Below are 23971 nucleotides of genomic sequence, written 5' to 3' on the forward strand. Positions count from 1 at the left end.
CAGCAACTGTTAATAATAATTAACATTGCATCTATACAGCACAGAGGATCAATGTTGATTAGTTAGAATATGTCATTTTTACAAACCAGTAATTAATCAACCCCGTCAGTTTCATGTTCTCTCTTAGCGTCGCGAGACGTAGATTATACTGTATTGTCAGTTGCGATTTATTGCGGAATTGGTGCAAATTGAAGTATATGCTTTACTCGATAACAAAATTCTTTGTTACCCCATTGTGGTTATGTTAAGCCACATAGTAAACTGCTTATGCTGATTCTGTATAAAAAAAGGAAGGTAATATATTTATTTATTTTATTTGATTGATCTTTTACGCCGGACTCAAGACTATTCACTCCTGCGACAGTGGTCAGCATTGTGGTGGGAGGAAACCAGACAGAGCCCGGGGCAAGGTAATAACGAGAGGTTCTGTACATATTGTACCCTTTGTATTAGGCAAGCATCAGTGACGCCATAACTGTATTCCACGCTTTTTTAGTAGCAGATATTAACTCTGAAAAGGAAAGGTACGCTCGCGCCTGCACCACATCGAGTTGTAACGGTGTCACCAATGTTAATTGACCTCTGCAAAAGTCTCCTTGTTCGCCTCTACTAAAGTCACCTTAGTATTCAAGGCTGTCTGTTAACTCGATACCACGTCTATAACAATCATGACTTGAATCTATAACTGTTTCAGGTTACCGAAAAAGATCTATACTGCCATCCAGCCAAAAGTCAATTTTCTTCACACTAACTTGCAAGGTTGTAACCCCATCGTCGTCACGCTATCGTGTCGTCTTGATTGAATTTCTAGATAAAACAAAATTGACGTTACTGCGTTAAGTAGCTAACCTGATTTATTGACATTTTGTCTCGAAGTTACTGTGGGGCTTCAACTTAACTTAATGCCTCTTGACAACCGCCTCGCTATATATCACAAATTGACCGTGGAAATTTATCGGCACGTAACTGATCGGATCGAAATGCCTGAATGGATTTTGATAACTAGCCGTGTCAGTCATGAGCACCATACAGTCTCAACGGTACTTCATGTTTTCGTACAGAACTCCATAAGTCATCATATAGAGTGTTCTTTTTTCCACTCAGACAAAGATGGCCATTTTTGACTGATCACCATAAAAGCAGTCTCATCAAAAATATTGAACTAGGACTGTGTTAACTCAATACAAGGAAATAGCCGGTATTGGCCGAGAGTTCCAGGCTTTGTCAGGTCAGAATATTAGCCCTTGAGAAATAACGTGGTCACAGGCTTGCGTCAGACAGCGATTCGGGTGATTGCCTAGAGGCGATGGTTTCTTGTATTCTCGTAGAATCTTGTCCGTCACGCGTTTCTGGAAAGGCGTCTAGCGGATAGTCTGGTAGCTGAACTGGGGTTTTACGTCGTGAGCTGTTAGACAGTTAAGAATACAACAACAACACGCATATGACGCCATTGAACTATAAATGGTTTTCGTCCAATGCACAAAATTTTTACGTAGCCAATTTTCCCCACGTCAGCTTGTATACGTACGAAAACAGGAAGATGTATCAGTCCAGTTCAAGCGGCAGAGAGCCAATTTGTAAGGAGCAATGGGTATGTTATTGTAGGATCAGAAACATTTTCTGACAGTGGCGTTCAGCACTTTCTATTGTACATTTGTCGTGCGATATTTTGTTTGTCATAATTACCTTACCATTGTCCTATATGTGCGAATATCGTACGTGTACGGCATCTCTGTGAAAGTGGGCTCTGAACTCTGGCTCACCTCCCACACACATGACCTCTCAGAAAATATACACCCGAAAGATAATTCAAACTAAGGGAGCAGATCGTGGCAGAGTGATTTAAAGGGTTTTCTTCATCCGCTCGAGGACACAGGAGTTGGGTCAGTTCCACTCTCGGACAGGGAATCGTTTATCTTACCCCGGTACCCCTAGTGTGACAGACCTGTAAATATTAAGGTTCATCGCTCGAAAATTCATGTACATTTTCAGGAGCTCATACACTTGTTTTAAGACATCGTTCAAGAGTCTCCGAAAGAATGTTTAAAGCGACATTAAACCCTACGTAATCAAACAAACGTATCGTACAAATATTATATTCAGCTTAACTTCTGATTTCCAGTATTTTACCTTTACTTATTTGATCATCGAATGCACAATTATCACTTTCTCACATTATTTTTTTTTTTTTTTTTTTTTGATTGTTGTTTTACGCCGTACTCAAGAATATTTCACTTATACGACGGCGGTCAGCATTATTTTAGGTGGAAACCGGGCAGAGCCCGGGGGAAACCCACGACCATCCGCAGGTTGCTGACAGATCTTCCCTCGTACGGCCGGAGAGGAAGCCAGCATGAGCTGGTCTTGAGCTCACAGCGACCGCATTGGTGAGAGGTTTCTGGGTCACTACGCTGCGCTAGCGCGCTAACCGACTGAGCCACGGAGGCCCCCTTTCTCACATTATCATTTCTTTATCGGTCTATTTATGTGATAGTTGTCTTATGTCATACTCCAGAATTTTACTTTTATTCACATGATTATGTTACACAGTTACAAAACTGGGTAAAAATTGCCCATATCTTTAAACCATTCAGGTGTTATGTACCACAGACCATGCATCGATGTTCTAATCGTTGTCCTAAACTGATATCTTCCTTTCTGAGCCACAAACTGCAGCAAAAAATGTGTTTCCTTAGCTCCTGGGTTTGAATTAAAGATACATACCTAACAAAACCTGCTGTTACATAAGACCTTTCCCTACTAAGATCATAAATTGTGGTGCATGTTTTTCTTACTGTAAGTTGATACATTCCTCGTATGTTAGGCATGTCTGTACTCACAAATATCTTGAAAAGACAAGTATGGAAGTGATACTGTGTCATTATCCCCACGCAACCCCGCAGACCAAATACCCAGGCATAAGGATTCTCGGGATTTCCTTCACATTTTATGCGCTGAGATGCTTCCAAAGTACCTGCATGTTGTAACCCTCTTGACGGAGGGTTGATGAATAGCTTGAGTATTAACTCGGAATAATGGTTTAAGCTGATCCGTGCTGAAGTGAATAAAGTTTTGGGGGAAATATTTGCTGATCAATCATGTGAACATAAAAGTGGTATTTGATAACGATGAAACCCTTCCTCAGTGTATCTCTTCTCCTTTTCATTTCCGTACAGGTAGCAAATCAGGCGACGATTAACCCGGCCGCTTGAATGCTCGTGGAATGACTTGATGCCGACGTGCTATGAATGGGGAAGTCTCTTCCAATCGGTTGAGGGAGTTGCTGTAGAGAGGCGGGACCCGGATGGTGATCAATAGTATTTAATACCCATCCATGAAAGCGCGTGGCTTACACCAGTCAGACCCGAGCTACCGTCAAAATCTCGGCGGCGTCCACAATGGAGACAAGCACAGGATCGGACGGCTTTCGGATGACAACATACCTCTTCAACATATCTATGAATTCCAGTGTTACAGACGGAGATGTGGATCTGTGCGTCAAAAACAGTTTCAGAGGGAGGGATTTCACTCAGATTCCAGCGGTGGCTTACGCTCTCGTTGTTATTTATTGTGCTGTGATAGTGATGTCTGTGTTTGGTAACTTCATCGTCATTTGGACAGTTTGGAGAAATAAGCACATGCACACCGTGACGAATTACTACATTGTTAACCTGGCCGTTTGTGACTTCCTCGTGTCTTCGTTCGTAATGCCGCTAAAGTTACTGGAGTACACAGCACCTTGTCACTGGCACGTGTTCCACATTGACGCCGTCTGCTCCTTTCAATACTACCTTCTGCCTGTCTTTGTTTTCGCCAGCGTGTTCACTCTCGTCGCTATTTCACTTGAAAGGTGAGCGAACCTTTTTTTGTTTTTTTTCATATTGATCTAAGTTGGTAAACATCGGAAAACATGTAGGAGAGCGTAAGCGTTTTAGAGTAAATTGATTATTATATTAAAACATTTGCATGACAGCATTTAAGTTCCTCAGACGTCTGTTCGCTTTAAAAACTCGATTAAGCTAATATACACGAACCTCCAGTTATTCTTGGCGTTAAATCGAAAATACAGGTTCTGCCCAAATAAATTTCTTCCCAAACAAAAGTATTATCAGTCCATATGTAAAATGTTGATTCATGCGACATTTTCTCTATCGTTTTCTATATTTCTGAACCGATCGTTATTGGAAGTATTGGATGCCATTTAATATAGAGATTGATCATTATCAGTTAATATCCTGGTGAGATGGGCAAGAGCATTTTATATCGCAGCGCAGATGCCTTGTAGTGATCAAATAAACTTTAGAAAACTGAGAGATAATGATGCTGGTAATTTTTAACGATTTGGTAAGAACATATCACAGTTCCTTACGTTCTTACTATATCGTGTTTGTATACATAATAATGTATCTCAATAAGATTTTACCTTAAGGCAGAAGAGGTTGGGGATGTCGTCGCGAGTTCTAAATATGGTCATTAGTTGGCCATGCCAGTTCTGTATAGTCTATTTAACTTTTTTGTACATACATCTTAATGCGGCGCCAATCTGTAATCCGTCATCGAACGATCACTATACATATATTGCACTACTCAACCAAGCACACAATTTACACGAAGAGCAAATTTTGAAGTGGAATATTGTCATCAGTCAATATACAAATTTCCACAGCAGGAAAAAAATGCCTGTAACTCTGACAGGGAGCTCAGAGAAGCGGAACCATACATACATATCCATCTTCCACACTCTTCTTCGTCGGGAAGAGCATGGCAACAATATGCATTATTTCTAATTGAGCAATTACTCAATACATTTACACGTCTTTCTGCATGGTTGCCTTGGCGAGGAATACTGTTGCTGGATTGCTGAACAAGAAGTTAAGCAGCCTGTGATTCATAATGTATACTACTTCTTAACTGTGTCCACCTTTCAATGTAATAACGCACTGTGCTTCTGACTTAACTGACGATTTTGGCACAAAAGTGTGCCAGTACGTAAATTGTCATTATTCATCGACAGAATATACCGAAGTGCACGGATGTGGCCTTGTAACGTTTGTTACATCGTGTGTGCTGTGTGACAATTTTAATCAACGTCACAAGTTATTGCTGCTGCAAAAACTAGTGTGTCGAAGTTATTCCGTCAAACGCCTTTACTGTGAGTTTCTTAAGTTTTACAAAGAGTACAATTCTCTTCTAGGTAAATATAGACAGAGCTTTCAGAATCTCAGGCATTCAGCTTCATGATTGTGTCTAATTACACTCAACCCCGGGCTAGGGGATGTATATTCATTGTGTTGCATGAGATAGATATATGAACAGTTGCAATCAACTTATTTACTAGCATGGTAGGCCTACACGATTTAAATACTGATTTCCCTCATTCGCCTAGAATATACTTTAAGCTTTCCAGCATCACTGAAAATTGTAGACTACATCTCGTTACACGATTACGTCATAATTTCGTATTTTATATACTTAATATACTTCTTTAGTGGTTTGTGTTACATATCACTTTAGGAATCTATGCGTCGAAACAGACATTCGTATGGCAGCCGTTAACAAATAAGGACATTTCAGGCCAATAATCGCAAGGCCAATTCCCACAAACGACGTATAACACAAACCACCAAAGAACTATAAAAGTGTATAAGTACTAAGTAGGATGGGACCATGCAGAGAGAAGCAGTCAACACGTTTTCAATGATGTTGGAAAGACGCAAGGTGTGTTCTTGGCGGCAGAGTGAAATCAGTATTCATATTGTTCATATCATAACTAGAATATCAGTTGTTGATAACAAAATATGTATCTCAGTTGCGCTTTGATTGCATCTTTTCATATACCCAACGTGGTGATCTAATTCAACGCGATGAATATACAGCCTCTAACTCTGGGATAAGTGGCATTAGACCCAATCATGAAGCAGAGCGCCAGAGATTCTAGACGTTCTGTCCATATTTTCTTACAAGAGAATTATACTACCTACTTTTGGAGTGTGTCGTGGATTCTCGCCTTTGGAATAACGATTCGTGGACACACTGATGACGAAGTATTCGTGTACCAGAAGACCACGGTCAGTTCATTTCAGATCAAACTTGCTGTTACGCGGGAAAAGGTATCAGATGAAATTAAAATTAAACCTTCTTTTGGTGACAGCTTGGTCTGTATGCCCCAAGCTCAGCACGCACTAACTATATCATTTTTTTAGAATAGCTTTGCTATTTTCAGTTATAAACAGTCAGTCAACTTAGAAATATCAGCCTATATCGATCAACATGGACGTGTATAAAACGCGGTGTAAATATGTTATCAACTTGAGGGACAGTGTCATATTCTACCACCACAAAGTGTCATATTCTACCACCACACAGTGTGACATTCTACCACCACACTATGATATTCTACCACCACTCAGTGTGATATAAGCTTTTAATTCAACGGCGGTGATAAGTGATCGTGGGTTAGAGATTGTCGACACTTTACCTCCTGAGAGCCTATAAACCAGGGGCGTAAATCCGGTCTCAGACAACACAGCTGTAGTAAATCTTCGTCCTGTAAAACCGATCATACCGGTTGCTAAGTCAGACTGCACTAACGTCTAACCTGAAAGACTTGGGACGAAATCTTAGACAGAGCATTTATCATCAAGCACGTTTATCTTCAGAAGAGGACACTACATTCCACATTCCAAGTTCTTCTGAAATAACGTAAAGTTAATCCCTACACTCTTACAGGCATTAAAATGTCTGATAAGATGTTTGAGAGCAAAGTAATATAGCCGAGAAAATTATTTTGGAAAGCATATTAAAATGAAGGATCTCAAGGCAAAAGAGTCGAAAACTTATCTACAGTTACTGTCAAAACACAAATTAAAACGCTACATCACTGAAAATAACTGGTCTTTGACCAATCAGATCTCATGCTCTCGCTGCTTTGCAAAGATGTTTGTAATGGTCGGTGGTTAACTCATATATCCTTCTCCCATAAACCTAACGGTTTTAATAAAAAGTAAATATTCTTAAAGGAAAATACCTCCAAAGAGCAAAGTAGGCATCATTAGAGCACTTAAAATTATGCATATATATTCTTTCATTTATTTTTCCAGATTTTTGTGGAAAGAGTTAAAGGTGCTCAAACATCTGACTTCAGAGGTGAGCTTTATGGACCATACTATCAGAGGTTAGGCACTCTGACGTCCCAGGAACTTTATCCAACTCTAATCACCACACTGAATGTCAGCATAACTCGAGTGAAAGATTACTAAAATAATATTCCCAAAAATTCATTCCTTCTGGTGAACATCAGGAAAAAAAAGCGATGTGACGTCAGAGTTCCTAGATACCGTGAATATGGCTCATAAAGCCCACCTTTTCAAATATGTGAATGATACGTGAATGCCATTCAACACTCTAAAAAACATCTGAAAAATAGTTTTCATTTGTCTTTATGACAACGTTTTTTAATTTAAACAAGACAAACCAATCAATTCAAACAAGGGGCTGTCAAGATGAATTCAATACTTACACTGAATGTCTCGCTAAACACAAAATTTATGTTATAAACCAGAAATTTTGTTATCCTAAAAGCTTAAAATATTTCTTTCTAGCAACAGGTGCCGATCTGGTAACTCTTCGATTTAAAGTCAGAAGGTAGTTCTTGATGCATCTAAAGCCAGATGAAACGTTGTTGCAATGCTATTATTCGCCCAGACATCATATTTAGACGCAATACTTCACGCACTGGTTAGATTTACATAATCAGTACCTTCGAGATAGCTTTGCAGCGAGACAGCGTTACGTAATCAAAATGGCTATAAAGAATGAATGGCCAGAACTTCACATTAGAAATACTCCAATCAACAATATGTGCAATTAACTTGGAAAATTGTGGCCCCAAAATCCATACGCAATAACACTAATGGACATAAATTGAGGGAAAATTCTATATTTAGCATTTAGTTGAAACGTAAATGTCTTCACAATAAGGTTAATCCTGAACAAAAAGAAAGGAAAAACAACAAAAATAATTAACACCAATGGCAGATTGCTGAAAGCAATTCACATGTGAAAATATGGCGCGGGTCGGACCCAGGACGAGCATATCTATGATGCCAGCCGTGACAAACTCATAGTGTCAACGGCATCAGAAGATACCGGCCCACCAAGTGATGACACCTGCCGGCAAGTAAATGCCAAAAGCCACTTCACTATAGATACAGGGGTTTTGCCTTAAGCTGTCTGCGGAGAAATTTTCGACCGGGGAAGATCGACAGATACTAGCAGTTGTCGACTGACCTCAAGAAAGTGTTATCAGACTCTCTCTTACACACTATACATCATCAATATTAATGACTTTATGCCGTCTTGCGGAGTGTACCGGCAAATGCAGCTGTTCAGTTCTCTCAGGGGGTAAAGCTTTAAACACCAATGGCTGCTCAGAACATGCAATAAGATTTGAATGGAAAAATGTCTGAAATTAGTGGTCCCCACAACACAATTATTGTAAAAGGTTGCGTAAGGCATTTAAGTGGCTTTTACATTCATGTCCAAATGGGAGTTTTCATGTAACTGAACAATTTTATTATTCACCTCTTTCCGATCTTCCGGGCGATGTTTTATCGCGCCAGTGAACTCAATCTTTGTTTGTTTATTTGGTTGGCAGTGTTGCCAATTCACAGTGACGTCGGTAATCTTTTTATGCCACTTTTCACATTTTATAACGCATATTGACAGCGTATTCAAAAGATTATAATCTTTTCCCGGATTCACTTGACTTATGGTCAAAGAGATAGTCAACACATTGACACATAGTCACTTTAAACGACTCCATCCTCTGTCACTGTCCATCCTATATCTGTCCATCCATCCGTTTATGTGTAATACTTTGTTGTCACCGCCTCTGTACGATCAATTTTTGGCCACATTTTATGTCTTGATCTTATTTTCCCTTTAAGGCTGTGGTCCTTTACTAAGGAGAAAACCATAATGAATGGATCAAGTAAGCTGAAAAAGTTTACCAAACATTTGAATGACTTCTTTGTAAACACCATCAATACCATATGTAGAGGTGCATGTGACTAAGAAATTCATAAAATGTTTACGTGGCCTGAATTCAGAACACATGCATACCAATAATTGTTTCAATTGATCGTGGAGATCATGTCTACGTGTTGAAAACTTTATAGCTCGCAACGTAATCCGAGAAGTTCTTGGAAATCTGTATAATCTGTAATGTAGGTGTTATGTCTACGTAAGTTCAACTTCAAAAGACCCAACCGTCTCAACAGAAACAAACATTACAGTTATATGAAGCTGACACGATTCGGTAAGCATATAGAGAATTTCATGATAACAAAGCCAGCTCTGTTCAAATTTTTCGTCGAAGGTTTGGAGGAAACTTTTTAGCATATCAGGCATGCCCTGGTTGGCCCGATGCCCACCAAATTATCATCAAGTGTGATTCTTATTTAAACACCGTTATTTGGTGTATGAAACAGATTCGTTTTCTTCTCATAAATGTTAATGATGAAAATAAGCGGACAAACAGCGTGTGCCCTCGAGCTCTTCCATGGTCGATCCGTGTAACACAGGGACAAAGTAATTTCATTTGATGGACTTTTCATAGAATCTGATCGTGTTTTCTGCTTGTGATCTCCCTGATAACAACCGTTTTCTCAGTATATACTTATATAGGTTCAAACTGATAATTTAGCTTGGATAATAGCCCAAGCTTCCGTATTAACGATGTAGTCAACGGAAAGACGCGATGTCCTGCTATCGTAGCAATGTGTGCGAGTGCATCAGATTGTTTGTATTCAAACTCACAGATGCCCAAATTGCACTGAAAGTTCACCTGAATGATATTTGTTTCTTTTCTTAGTTTTCTCTGGCAAATTGGAAGCACGTCAGTTAAACTCATATTATGTATTTCGCTGTATTAAGCCACTCGAGGGAATGTTCGACCCAACAATATAACACTTTCCATAGTACCGCATAAAAATTGCATTTGTACTGCACATCTATATATTACTTTAGGGCAACAAGTTCAAATGGGTGGTAAAGACGTTTGTGAGGCAGCTAGTATGAAACAAAGGATGGAAAGGACACTCATTTGACGGGTTTTTCATGCCAGTCAAGAACGTATCCGCAATAGGCCCTGTGAATCCATGTGCCTGCGATAACATTTTCCCATGTTGGCTATAAACCTCACTAAGAAAGGCAAAACTGAAAAAAATTAAGCCAAATCAACATTGTTAATTAAATAACATTAGAAATACATGTATACATACAAATAAGTGTAAAGTGACATACACATTTTTGGGATTTTCTTTGTACTAAAAGTAAAATTCCATTATTTTTAACAGAAACTGTTCCTATGTCACATATCACATTATGTCTGTGGCCCATCCTTGTCCAAGGTTCGCTTAAGGCATTACAATGCCACCGCTGGCCCTGAAAATCGAACAGAGCCTTATGTGTGCCTTGAACATAGAATGAGAAGAGCCCGTCGGGAATGCATAAAACACTTCTCGACACAAGCCGTGTGATGCAGATCGTCACCGGCAGCAGATAAATCTCACTCCTAAAGAACTGGCGTGGAAAACAGCTATTATGTCTCCTTAAAGGAAGATACATTGGCCTGATGTCGATGTGGAGGTATTACCTTTGGGACAAAGGTCTCAAATCTTGGAAAATCTCACTTTGACCTCTGCATTCACAGTTTACTTTATCTGTTGGAAAATCCATTTAATCGACAACTAAAAGGCCTTTAATGGCTTCTCTGTGTATCGGACAGTGTTTGCAATTGTATTTTATTGGGTAGGTTTTGTCATCTTTTTCTTTTTAATACACTGGGGAAAACTCACGTGTTTTCCGCACAAAGAGATTTTCATAAAAAAAACTGAATTCGTATGTCAACCGGTTTTTGTTTGTTTTGGGGTTTTTTGTTTTGTTTTGTTTTGTTTTTTACTGTTTACGTGAATTGTGTATATCTTTAGCTCATTCCAGAAACACATGTCGCTTAGAGTCGTTGAAGTTAATTTATTTGATTCATTTTTAAAGCTTTACTGAAGGATGTCTTACTTTGCCGATTACTACCACGTTTATGCGTAGTGGAAACTAATTAGTGGAAACCGAAGAGACTGGATTAAACCGCCCGCTTCTCTTGGAACCTGACCCGCGGCAGAAACAGCGAGACCTAAGATTGAACCTGTGACCTCAACGGTGACGGACTGATTGGTTTGGTGAGAGCGTCGCTTAAGGCTCCTCTTAAGTGATGTATGGTGGTATATACTGCCTCATAAAAGAAATGACAACACTAAACCAAACGTGTATATGCATCGATAAGGCATCCCAAAGGAAGTTTTAAAAGCAAGATCTTTGTGACGTTGCACAACCGAGATTTTGTGACGTTGCACAACAAAGTTAGCCAACTCCCGCACATTAGTACAATCGGAATGCCACTAGGTTTACCTTTTAACCATTTGTCCGTGGGTTACGAGTGACGCGACATCGTGTTTCAAGTTGCTCTAACCCGGGTCATCGCATGGCCCCGTAAGAGATCCTGATTAAAAGTTGATTGATGGACTTGCCAACCACGTCAGAAAACAATGTAGGATTTCCACCCTTTTGTCATAATAACTCATGATACATTATTTCTTTTCTTTTTTTATTGCATAATATATGACATTTCTAAATTACGTCTATTTGTTAGGAACTTTGCTTTCTAGGCTTAATTGTTTAGAAAACAATCCGTTTTTCAATTTAAACTTTATCAGCACGCGTTACCTGTAGAGGAATTTTCGGTTCGCGGTGTACATTTTATTATCGACATAGGTTAGGCGACAGCTGCAAATGCTATACTGACTGATGTTGACAAACGAGAATCTATATGAACAGATTAATAATCTTTTTTTTTCTATTTATATTAAAATGATAATATACCCCAAGGGCCTGGTTGCAACTGATTTTCAACACAAAATATACTGTTTGTTAGTATTTTATCTACACTATTAATTTTGAGCTGTAATCAGTTTTGAACAGGTCAAAAACCTGGCGTTAATGAAAAGTATTTATATATTTCGGAGTCTGTCTGTTTATATTTAAGTGAAAATGTTTGATAAAAAAAACACTTACAATTTCCGTTGTCACGTGTCATCAGCTCCCTCCGACCAATCACGTGATGGTAATTATGAGAACCTTCACGTGATGACTCCGGTTTAGCAGACGACACCAATGTTTTTCACATTATGCTAAACAGGCATGACGTCAGCTTTAATAGGTGTGGGGAATGTGGTCTTTTGAGAAACAGAAAGTTTTCATTCCAACTCATTTGTACCTTAAACCATGAACTATAGGTCTAATATTCTATCACTGAGAGGGACATTTTATCATTTTATTCGACTTATATCGTCTATTTCTGCGCACCGGTTAATGTCGTATAATCAAGTAATTCTGACAAGGCGCCAAGTTCAAGAAAAGCTTTAATCTTGGTTGTGGAGAGAGTTCGAGCTGGATTTGAACACTCTATCATGCACTCTATCGAGGGCCAAGCCATCAAATGCCTCTGCCAGCAATGGCCCGATCATCAGTTGAATTCGTTGCTGGTGAGAAAACATTACAGTTGTTAAAAGCGTCTATTTTTATTAGGGTGTACCAGTCATAATATGTACACATAACTCATGTGCTTTAACAGGGCACAAATACAGCCTGAAGCATTTATTTTATTACGACCATGAATGAGACAGTGAGACATCCAGGATGCTCCATCCACTTTGTTCTCAAGAAGTGCGGGGTACTTTCTTTGTTGGTTGAAACAGTGTTCTCCGTTAAATCTTTTTGTCGGGAAATGACATTGTCACGGTGAAAACATGATTTACGAGATTAGCAACGAAAAAATGATTTATCCAGTTTTACGCAAAAACAGGAACAAAACAGGTGAAATGGCCTGCTGTTATGCATCTCTAATTTATTTCAATCTATAGCTTTAGCTGTTTATTTACATCATCCACGCACTCATAAAATATGACAGTCCGCACAAATCAATGGCACTGTTGGTGTCGATAAAGCGTTCGTTATTGCCTGACTATCCCAAAGCAATAATCACTGCAAATATTCTTACGTAATTCTTAACTAAAATATGTGTCGTGGTCATTAACAAATTGTGCGAAACAATTTTCATGGCAATAATTAATTGTCTCAGTTATTGACAGAATAAAAAAAACATAGGAGCGTCTGCAACGAAAGATGTTTCCAGGAACACCAGTTGAATAACCAGATCCTCAATGGTGATTAACAATTTTTGGAGTGGAAGTTATTTCACATTATCATTGAAAATGAACAGACGTAGTGTCAATCCATGTTTAATGAGCCCTGCTCATTAGATGATCTTGTCGTTGATGTATGTTCGCTTCATGTGCAGACTGCCACTTTCACATCATATGTGTGTTACTCAGTGAATAGTTATTGCTAGCATTCCACAGTAACGTCATAAAAAAGGCTATACTCTTGTAGCATTATTAAGAATTATGTGGCTAAAAATGATGTATTTGGTTACCCTGATGTATGGATGCAGAATTGAACATATGTCTTTGCAGATGAACAGTAGGTGATAAATGTAGACATGCCACGTGATAACGAAATACGCTCATATATATCGTACATCGTTAATACGGCCTAGTGCCAATACCTTTTCTGCATTTACCATGGACAATTTGCATCCATCATAATGAAGTTTTGCATAAATCTTGCCGGCGGTAAAACCAATCATACACGCGGCTTGAGCAAGTTGTTTCATCAGTATCTAGACACAGTCTCCAACTCTCAGCAGAAAACGGCCGTGTTTTCATGAACGTCCGTATACCCACATAAAACCATTTTCCCAGCAGGTCACCCATATATATACCCACCGATACATTACTGCAAAAAAGTTGATCTTACCAATATTCATATCCTACGGGTATACCTCCTAAAAAAATAATCGTTCCAAACAATATATAAACACTACGGAAACACGTCTGCCAAAAGGCTAAGTTGTAACATAAACTGTACTGTACAGATACACATTCACCGACTATTCTTCCTACGGAAAGCTATATCCTGCCAATACACTTCTACCGGCTAGCGACTTCTTTTTACGGAAAGTTATGCCCTAGATACACTTTCAACAACAGCTGAGTTCTTCTTACGGAAATCTATACCCTTCAGACAGACTTCCACCAACAGCCGAGTTCTTCTTACTATACCCTAAAGATACACTTCCACTGATTATCGAATTCTTCTTACAGAAAGCTATGTCGTGCCGATTTTGCCGACTACCGAGTTCGTCTTACGGAAAGCTATATCCTGCAGACAGACTTCCACCGGAAATCTATTCCCTACAGATACACTTCCACCAACAGCCGAATTTTTTTTACGGAAGGATATACCCTATAGATACACTTCCACCAAAGGCCGAGTTTTTCTTGCCGAAAAATATACCCTGTATGTAAACTTCTCCCATATTTTAGCTGATATATCAATACATCAAACTTTTCTCCAAAATGCAAGGTTGTTTTCGCCAACCTTTGGAAGAAATACTTCTATAAAGGTCAAACTGTACTCACTGAATTCAGTATCAGTATACACTAGAGCAACTTCTATGAAGCAAAAATATATTGTTCTCGGCAATATCTCTACACGACATCCGCCTAATTAATCACGTTGCCATTGATATCTTTACCCATATCTTCTTATTTCCCACAAAATGTTCTTTTCAACCATATCTGCACCACACAGCCACTACTGTATATTGTATCGCACACTTCATGAACAAGTGTCGAATAATATGGATTTAACCATGTTAGACACGTGTCTTTTCTTTGCGGCCGGTGAAAATTTTGGGCAAAATCATTCGTAGGGTACTGAGGAGAGAGAAAAGAAAAAAAAATCACTGAATGTTCTTCTTTGTTGTCCACCTTTCCTCATGTATTAAATATAAGCGTCATGTCCGAAATTCATATACCATTCGTAGTCCGTAAACGGCGTTCCAAGTCGATAATAGCAAGATCCATTTCCAAAACAACGGTTAACACTAGCTCCCAAAGACAAAGGTATGTAAGAAATTATGCAAATAGGAAATGAAGCCGGTAACACACAAGAGAGACGCGGTCTTCAGTTTTCAATGATGCCGGGCAGACAGTTGATATTTCGGGCATGAATTCCATATCAAACTTCAAATTCGTAGTCCATGAATGAGTTCCAGGTCAAATAACAGTTAAACAAGGCGCACTTTGATTGCAACTGTTTATAAAGGCATCATGCAGATGTAATGAGCATGGCTGCCTTTTCGGCCCCAAGCCCCAGGTTAAGCGGTATTAGATACAGTTTCAAAATGACGAGCGTACAGACCTCAACCGAACATACTTGCCTATAGTTATGTTGTTTCGTTTGTTTCACTTCACTCAGTTAACTCGTCGACCTTTTCCATCACCTGTTCAGCTTCTCTCATTTTATCTATAGCGGTTGTAAAATTCCTTGTGCACGATAGATATGTTCAACTATAATACAGATGCACCTGTGTAGATTATGACATGTCATTTTGTGCTAAAGCGGAGTCATTGATCATTTGTAATAAATAATACATTATATAGTATAGTGAATACTATAATTTCCTACTCTCTGTTTCAGATACTATGCTATAGTGCATCCCTTGAGCTCGATGAAGATCCACAGCAAATCCCGGACACGGAAGATCATTTTGGCCACCTGGATTATACCATGTATTCTAGCTTCTCCGTATCTATTTTGCCGTAGCTACTCGGTGACCATTCACAGCGAGTTAGGTACCGTGACCAGACAGATATGTAATGATAAGTTTGATGAGATAGACGTGCTGATGTACGGCCCAGAATCCCGAGGGTCAGGGTTGTTCCGGACCGGATTTTTCATGTTCCTGTGCGTGTCAATGTACATCGTCCCCATGCTAATCATTGCCGTCACGTGCTGTAGAATTGCAGTGTCTCTCCTCCAGCCAGTGGTCGTTAAGCGCCACAAATCAGGCAGTAGGGGGAACCCCAAGGAACAAGATGAAAATAAAAGAAAGGTAAGAAAACATGCGGAAATTCACAGTAGCGCCTACATCTTCGTTATTGGTTTTCGTGTCGTCTTCCACGAAGGCTCTTCGCTATGTGTCAAAAACTGCGACTGAAGGACCGACAGACAGACAGAATGACCGATGTATAGAGCGGCCTAATCACAAAAAAACATACCTTGCACTCAGGCTCTTCCTTAAGAGTATAATCTGTATTAGAAGGTAGAAAAACCTGACCTACTGACTGACGATACAGTTTTGCTTTAAGAGACTCTCAGGTAGCTTGCGAGTGTATTTCTTCATGCTTGGGTCGGGTGCATTTCTGCTCTGTCAGTTCATAAACATGCGCTTTATTAGTTTAAGACGAGCAGCCCCGTAAGTTGTTCTGGCTGTCGGTTGGTTAACTCGGTCGAGGGTCTGTGTGTGGGCCAGTCCGTCAAATTTTGACAGCCTATATTTTTAACATAGGCCATTCAATCACAACGAGGGGCCAAAGTCCAAGACCACATCGACTTTAGCGGTATGAGATGGTTAATGTGAATAAGTTATTCACTTATTATACGCTGCGTAAAAGCGGTAAAAAATAACAACGAGCCACTTACTTCAATTTGGGACCAAATTTATTGGAACGCTATTTTTTGCCTCTATATTTGTTACAAGCAGTTCTACAAATTGGTAATTTTACGGCCTTGTTTATTTGAGAAAGTTTTCTCCAATGACAATTGAAGGAACATGCAGTAGTGCTGACTAAAGGACAAATTGTAGTAACACTTGACGATGTAGACTTGCATTTGGCATAACGGTATTACATTAGAATATTGAATAAATCTGGCCTAGTTTTGGCCTAAAATGGTGTGGTCTTGGACCCCTTCATCAAAGTAGAAAGCACATTACCGGTACAGACGAAACGTCAGGTTGTCTACATATCAGCTCTCGTATCCAATCAGTTCCGAAAGCCCAATGTCGATTCGGTTTAACTGTTTTCCACTTAACCGCAATCGCTTGACATTTTGGTCACTAATATAAACTGTATATTTTATACAGCACGATACGTTTTCCAGGTCATGCTTCTCTGTCCATTATACCAATCAAGTGCAATGTACTAATGGTTGTTTTGTAGAAAAACGCAGTTTCTGCGATATACGAAACTCCAGATGTCCAGAGAGTGTTATGTTTACGGAATAACCCACTATGCGGTTTTAAACACACCTTTCCGCATTCGCCATAATCATAGTGTTTATAAAGGCTAAGCTTGTCCTGCTGGCAAATATTCTGAAAACGCCAGGAATAGAATGCCACCTGACTATCAGTCTCAAAGTTTGTTTATTTATTTTCAAGATCGGTGTTTTTTGCCATGCTCAAGAATGTCTGTCCTGTAACGATTTGATAAAATCTCACTTACCCTCTACAACAGATTTGTCGGGCACCTGTCAATCTTCCTGAGAAACATTTTTTCATTGCTTCATTGTTTGAGGTTTTTACAAAAACAAGCTGAATTTCTGTGACATCCTGGAAAAAGTCGATGATGTCTGACACTTACGCTCTGACACGCAAGTGAGCCTGTACGTTGAATACCAAGCAGGCTTTTTCACCTTCGGTTCGTCGCAGTCTATCCACAAGATTCTTTCTACAAGAGACCAACGTTTATGATCCCGTCGATGTTCCCAGCTGTGATATTTGGTCAAACACGAAAAATATTGCAATAAAATGTTCAGGACTAAATGAGAAGTTAAAGAACAAAAGTATTTTAGATTGTGTGGATGAACATAGAGCGTGCCAGTGTGACTGTCTAATATCTTTGGCATTTGAACAGCAAAGCTCGTCCAGTAACTGTGCACAATGCTGAGATAAATATATATTTGGAGTTCTATTATTAAAACATGGCAACGATCTACGAATATTCCAGGCCGTTCAAACCTGAACATTTTGAAAAGGGAAGGAACTCGCCAAATAATACATGTACGATAATGATTCTTTACAAAATCTCTACATCAGTTGTCCCGGCGTTTCTTTATAGTCTTGAGTTGTATTTGTTTTATTCGACTGAAGTCTAATAAACGTGCTTACGTTGCTAAGGGATACTGTGTTTTTCTCCATGCAAACTATAGCCAGATTAAACAAAAATAACAACAGACAAGTATTGACCAGTTATCAAGAATTATGCTACTCACATTTAAAGTATTCGACGATCTGCTGTTCATCACCTGAAATTTTAATGATGTTTGTCAGAAAGGAGAAGTGACATGATAGAGCCAAGAACACATATCCTGTCCAACAACGTGTTGCAACGTACCATCTTTTGAATAAAAGATACTATCGGTTTTCAATGGATGTGATTTTGATGTAACGACAAACAAAATGACAATGACAAGACACGCGTAAGAAGGTAATATTGATAAATGTAAAAACGATGACAGCTGATAATTGGGTTTGGGATGACAAGCCACGTGACAAATCAGAACATCGATCAATATATTCCAAACTAAGCTGAAAACATCTCAAAGTCTTTGTAATCTCACACAGAAAATGTCACAAATGCCACCAGGGAGTATTAACGTACAGGCTTTCCATTCACCCCTTTCGGCAAATATCTCCTTTGACAATACATGTAATTTCATTTGACACCAAGGTGACAGAGACAAATTATGTTTCCCATGTATGGATAACTTTTCAAATCCTGTTTCTGTTAAGTGGCATAAGCAGATTACTCCATACTCTGTTAATTAATATTCTGAAGAAGAGTTTAGAATCAAGAAAATAAATATTCTGATGTATTTTACATAAGGTGTAAGATTATGCGTTTTAAATTTCTTTGTCATGGGAACAAATCGCAAAGATGTTAAGTTTTTGTTTAATCGCCGGACGTCATACGTCTGATGTTCGTTCAGATTGTTACATTTGCTCGTACAGGGTGCAAAAAATGTATAGAATAACGAGGTTAACCATACATGAAAAATTCAGTGATCAGCAAAATCCGTGTACATGTATCATTTGTTTTTAGAACATTCATGGCAAAAGAGGCTTGCGTTTCTCTTCCCAGCCACACTTTGTCGTAAGCGATCCCTAGCGGCAGGACTTGATTTCATTTAGCAAAGGTTCAGCTCGCACATGATAATACGCTACCTATAAAAACAACACAAAGCAAGATTTACAACATCCTTTTTGTTCGTGTCTGTTGATTTTACTTTAAAAATATAATCTAAAATGTTTTCATGACTTTAAAATTGTTTATTTCTGACGTAACAGAGTCAAAATATTGCTCGACAACATAAATTCTGGGTAAGTTATTTTACAACAAATTTCAGATAAAATAACCGAAAAAACACATACCAAATTTAATGATTAAAAGTTTGACTCGCATCGTGATCCCGAGGTGTTAAAAATGCAACATATATGAAGAAAAATATTGTTGTTTAACATTGTAACTACATGTATGAATCTTTTAAGTTATTTATTTATTTATTTGATTGGTGTTTTACGCCGTACTGAAGAATATTTTCACTTATATAAATATAACACACATATTCTATTAATTCAACATAAATATTCTATTAGACTAACAGGGTATTATGTTGAATATAACAAGACATTATGTTATAATAACAGAATACATTCTAGCATAACTCGGACAACAGACTTTCTGTTATAATTAACAGATTCATTTTTATGTAAAGTCTACCTACCACATATCATTCAAATCTATCGATTCGATGTTCCGTCCAAGGAAAACCTGGTTTTCTGAAGCAATTGAAAGGTAGCTCAATTAGAACCGAAAATACCTTGGCAAACGAGTATGCATTTTCATTGGTCGAAGCCGAGGTCTTCATTGATACTCATTTAACTTACACGGAGACAGGGTTTCAGCTGGCCAGTCGAACAAACAACACTACTTCTGCTATTGCCCGCATACTTAAAACCCGACCTCCATCAACGAATTCGGTAAACTTTGGCCCTTATTTACCTTCCCTCTTCGTTCAGAGCCACACCGTCTCGTACTGTCACAGTGACTTCACAACAACAGCACGTTACTGTCGTTGCCATTGGTCAGTCTGGATTGTGTTGATTAGCTATATGTATCAGATTCGTATGCTATGTTCAAAACGTTTTCACTTGCCAGTCAGTTCTAGGAGTGGAAAAAACCGAGTGCCAGGAATGAACCATCTACATTTTGCAAGTTACTGACGAACTTTACCACATATGACGTACAATAAAATCAAACTGTATCGCTGTTCATGCAGTCATTCATCTGTTATACACTTGTGTTTTCAGTTTTTACCAATAAACAGCAAAGCAATATTTACAAACGACGCATGATAATGAATACAAAAGGTACATTTTATTTTGAAATTAAACAGCTCTGATTAAATGTGTGATTTTTTTCTCTTTCATCAGGTTGCACGGATGGTGATAGTGGTAGCCGCCGTGTTTGCTGTCTGCTGGTCCCCGCAGTACATAGTCACAATTATCAGCCAAATTCAGAAACCCAGTTTTCTACGAAAGGGAAACTTTTTCTTCACCATGTTGGTCACGCATCTGTGTGGCTTTCTCAACAGCTGCATCAATCCTTTTATTTACACTCTGATGAGCAAGAAGTTTAGACGGCATATCAAGGACACCATTCTAACATGTGTTTGCTGTTACAGGAATAAGCGACTTAATGGCTACCGTCCGCAGTTGTCTCAGCGGATCTCGTCGATGTTTACCTCCACGATGAGAGCCTCGACCATAACCCATTCTACCACAGACATGCCACTGAGTCACGTCAACTCAGAGCCTGAGGATATCTCTACCAGCATGGCTGTCTAAGCTTTGACAACACAGAACAGATAATCACGCTGAAAGTAACAAAAATGGGTCTTTTCTACGAGGATATATTTGATGTGATGACTGCGACTTCCGCTTGTGGTTTAATATCGACATTGTGGAAAAAAGCTGCCCGTTTTATTACTCCCTGCCGCCGGCGGCATTAAAGATGGCTTATAACAGCCTGAAGTTTAAATATGGGCAACAACGGACTCCAGTCGATACAGCTAAGTACTCGACTCTGCACCGTAGCTTTCTGTTACACAACGTTACGGTTATTGACAAGAGCCTTGGCAATAAATGACGCTATTTAGACGATATGCGACGAACATAGAAGCATGTAAGTGACAACAAGAACGCAGCCTGCACATTAAATGCTGGAGAATCTCTCTCCGGTGGTTTGAAAATGACTGGCATATTGGCGTGAAGTGACAGTCATTTGGTCTTCATTTTACAAGGCTGGCTTAATGACAGAAGAGGGAGAGGAGCATAGACGACCGTCAGTCCGAATCTGCGGGCGGTGCGGTTGTGAAGAAAGCAGTTGACTGTAATAGAAATAAGGGATGGTGCTGAGTAGTAAGTTTCTGACCTCCGATGAGAACTCTACAGAACGTTCAGGCGGGTCACGTGGTATATGTTACGCTTCATAAAGGCAGTTTATCACCCGTTGCTGAAGATGGCTTGGGTGAAAACTTCGCTAATATTGTGCACAGACAATACAAACATTTTCGTGTTACATGTGAATCAGCACAGTTGTAATACGCCACAGTGTAAAACGAGTGGGTAAATTAGGCTGAAAACTAATTTTTACAGAAACCACCATTATGCCCAACTGCTTCACTAAGATTTTAGAAGTCGAGGGAGGGCAATAGTTTCTTGCCCTGGAACGTTCATATTGCTTGAGGCCTAGTATACGAATGTCTGTTTCTACGCATAAATAGAAACGACGACTTTCATGTTCCGTAGCAAGCACTATTTAAAGAAATAACATCCGATGCGAAACATGAATGCCCCTCCCTGGAAATTGTAAATTAAATGAGTGATACCGCGTGGATTTGTGTAGGAACACATGTTGAGGCGTGATAAAATGTAACGTGCCTAACCCTTCTTTGCTCGTCGGACAGTGAAATGATTCGGTTTAATCTGGTAGTACCGAATTTACAATGTATGATCCAAGAAATTTACCTTTTTACTTCGTAGATGCGCATGATGTGTTAAGTCTTCAGTTCAGAGATAAGAGTAAATAATCTGAACATTCAGTACGGGGTACTGACAGGGTCATAACAGCATCTTGTATTATACTCATGCGTCAATGTGTTTTCTTGTCGAGTCAAACTCTTGGTAGCAAACCTTATACGAAGTCATCACAGACATTAATCCTTCACGAACAGCACATAATGTTAATACAGAATAGTTTTTAATGTTGTGAGAACTTCTGTAAAATCAGCGGTTAAATAAATTCCAGGGTATTTTACTCACCTATATACTGTTACATACGACAAACTGTTAGACCTTCATTCTTACCCTAATACTTCAACCTTTTCAACTTCCTCTGCAACCAATATTTTCAAACATTCTGAGACGATGAGGTGTTGAGAATAATTTGCACAGTTAAAATAAAACCCTAGCTGTGGTAAACTGACAAGAGGCCGTATTTCATCGGTTACATGTGACCATTTGCCATCACACTGTTGTCGCTGCTCTGGTTTTGCTCCCTGTACGTCTTTAATCATATTCTGAATTATCTTTTGTGACACATATGAATCATGTCATCATCATATTCATAATAATTGTAAGCACAAATTACACTGATTAAAAGTACTTTAGTGGTTGAAAATGTTGAAGATTTACAGTACTTAATTGATAGGAATGTAGATTTTCAGACATCCAGGTTAGTATACTATAAAAGATAACACTATAAAACTGTTCTACTGGACAATGTATATTATTTACTGACGTTTCTGCGACAACCTATCGCCTTCAACACAGTAAGGTGCCCTTACTGACGTTGCGGTGACAACCTATCGCCTTCAACACAGTAAGGTGTTATTGTCGCCGCAACGTCAGTAAATAATATACAATGTCCATTACAATAGTTTTATAATGTTACTTAATCGATAATTTCGTCACATCTGGACAAGTTAGACAGTATCCTTTCAAAGGCCGCTGTTTTCTTTACCCATAAAACTGATCACCATCGTAACACAGTTCTTCACTAAGGAGTAAAACAATAATCAAATGCATAAACATATGCTGTTTGACTTTAGGGAGTTCAAACATAAGAATGGCCATGCGTTGATCCAGGAGCTCTCACCAATGCGGTCGCTATGAGTTCAAGTCCAGCTTATGCAGGCTTTCTTTCCGGCCGTACGTGGGACGGTCTTTCACCAACCTGCGGATGGTCGTGGGTTTCCTCCTACCATCACGCTGACGCCGTCGTTATCGTCGTATAAGTCAAATGTTCTTGAACACGGCGTAAAACACCAATCAAATAAATAAATCAAAGAAAGGTCAGATTACCTAATAGGGTCACATGCATTACAGTTTGCTGACCAAATCTTCTTCATGAGTCCGACCTGTAACCTTTCCTTCAAGACTCCTTCCCTTTTCTGGAAAATCGAAAAACAATGAACATTATATGATTAGCGCAGGTTCATTGTTGTGGTTAGTTGAACCCTTCCCATTTCAATCCTCTACATTTGAAGCCATAAAATTAATAAGCATTAAAATCTTTCTGGGTCTGAGATCCGGTGCGTCATCTCTAAAGAGCTTATGGTTTTAACCCCTTGCAATACGTAGTTCGAATACAGCTGTCCCTGAAGATTTATGTTTGGATGTTTGTGCTTTACATAGCCAGGTGAAGTGGTTTTCACCAGACTCTCAGTGGTTTCCTATTTCCACATATACTTGACTGTTATCATATGCCTGAAGCATTATTGGTTATGGTGTAAAGCTACAAAGACGTGAATGGAATGGGACGAGGTAGATGTCTGGCCTGAACATTCGCTATGCCAGCTTTTGTCATGAAGCTCACCAGTCTTTTTGGTATATTGCAGAGCTTTTCGTTTCTCCATTCATAAACCTGATTGTAAAGAATTAATTTTG

At 39.0% G+C, this 23971-nt stretch overlaps 1 protein-coding gene across 1 annotated transcript; it reads left to right on the forward strand.

Annotated features, from left to right (window-relative positions):
* The first annotated feature begins 3375 nt into the window (after positions 1 to 3375).
* Positions 3376 to 22548, forward strand: LOC135468958 (5-hydroxytryptamine receptor 1D-like). The gene is made up of 3 exons (XM_064747451.1): positions 3376 to 3850; positions 15661 to 16075; positions 20456 to 22548. Exons 1-3 carry the CDS (start codon positions 3399 to 3401, stop codon positions 20867 to 20869), a joined length of 1281 nt encoding a protein of 426 aa, XP_064603521.1. The 5' UTR covers positions 3376 to 3398; the 3' UTR covers positions 20870 to 22548.
* The last annotated feature ends 1423 nt before the right edge of the window (positions 22549 to 23971 follow it).

Source organism: Liolophura sinensis, chromosome 6 (assembly GCF_032854445.1).
Source record: "Liolophura sinensis isolate JHLJ2023 chromosome 6, CUHK_Ljap_v2, whole genome shotgun sequence".
Lineage (NCBI taxonomy): Eukaryota > Metazoa > Mollusca > Polyplacophora > Chitonida > Chitonidae > Liolophura > Liolophura sinensis.

What these genes read in the sequence shown, in the direction of transcription:
- LOC135468958 (XM_064747451.1), top strand. Translation starts at nt 3,399, where the DNA reads ATGGAGACAAGCACAGGATCGGACGGCTTTCGGATGACAACATACCTC. An exon ending in GTCGCTATTTCACTTGAAAG is followed by an intron (nt 3,851 to 15,660) that starts GTGAGCGAACCT and finishes TCTCTGTTTCAG; the next exon opens with ATACTATGCTATAGTGCATC. An exon ending in AAGATGAAAATAAAAGAAAG is followed by an intron (nt 16,076 to 20,455) that starts GTAAGAAAACAT and finishes CTCTTTCATCAG; the next exon opens with GTTGCACGGATGGTGATAGT.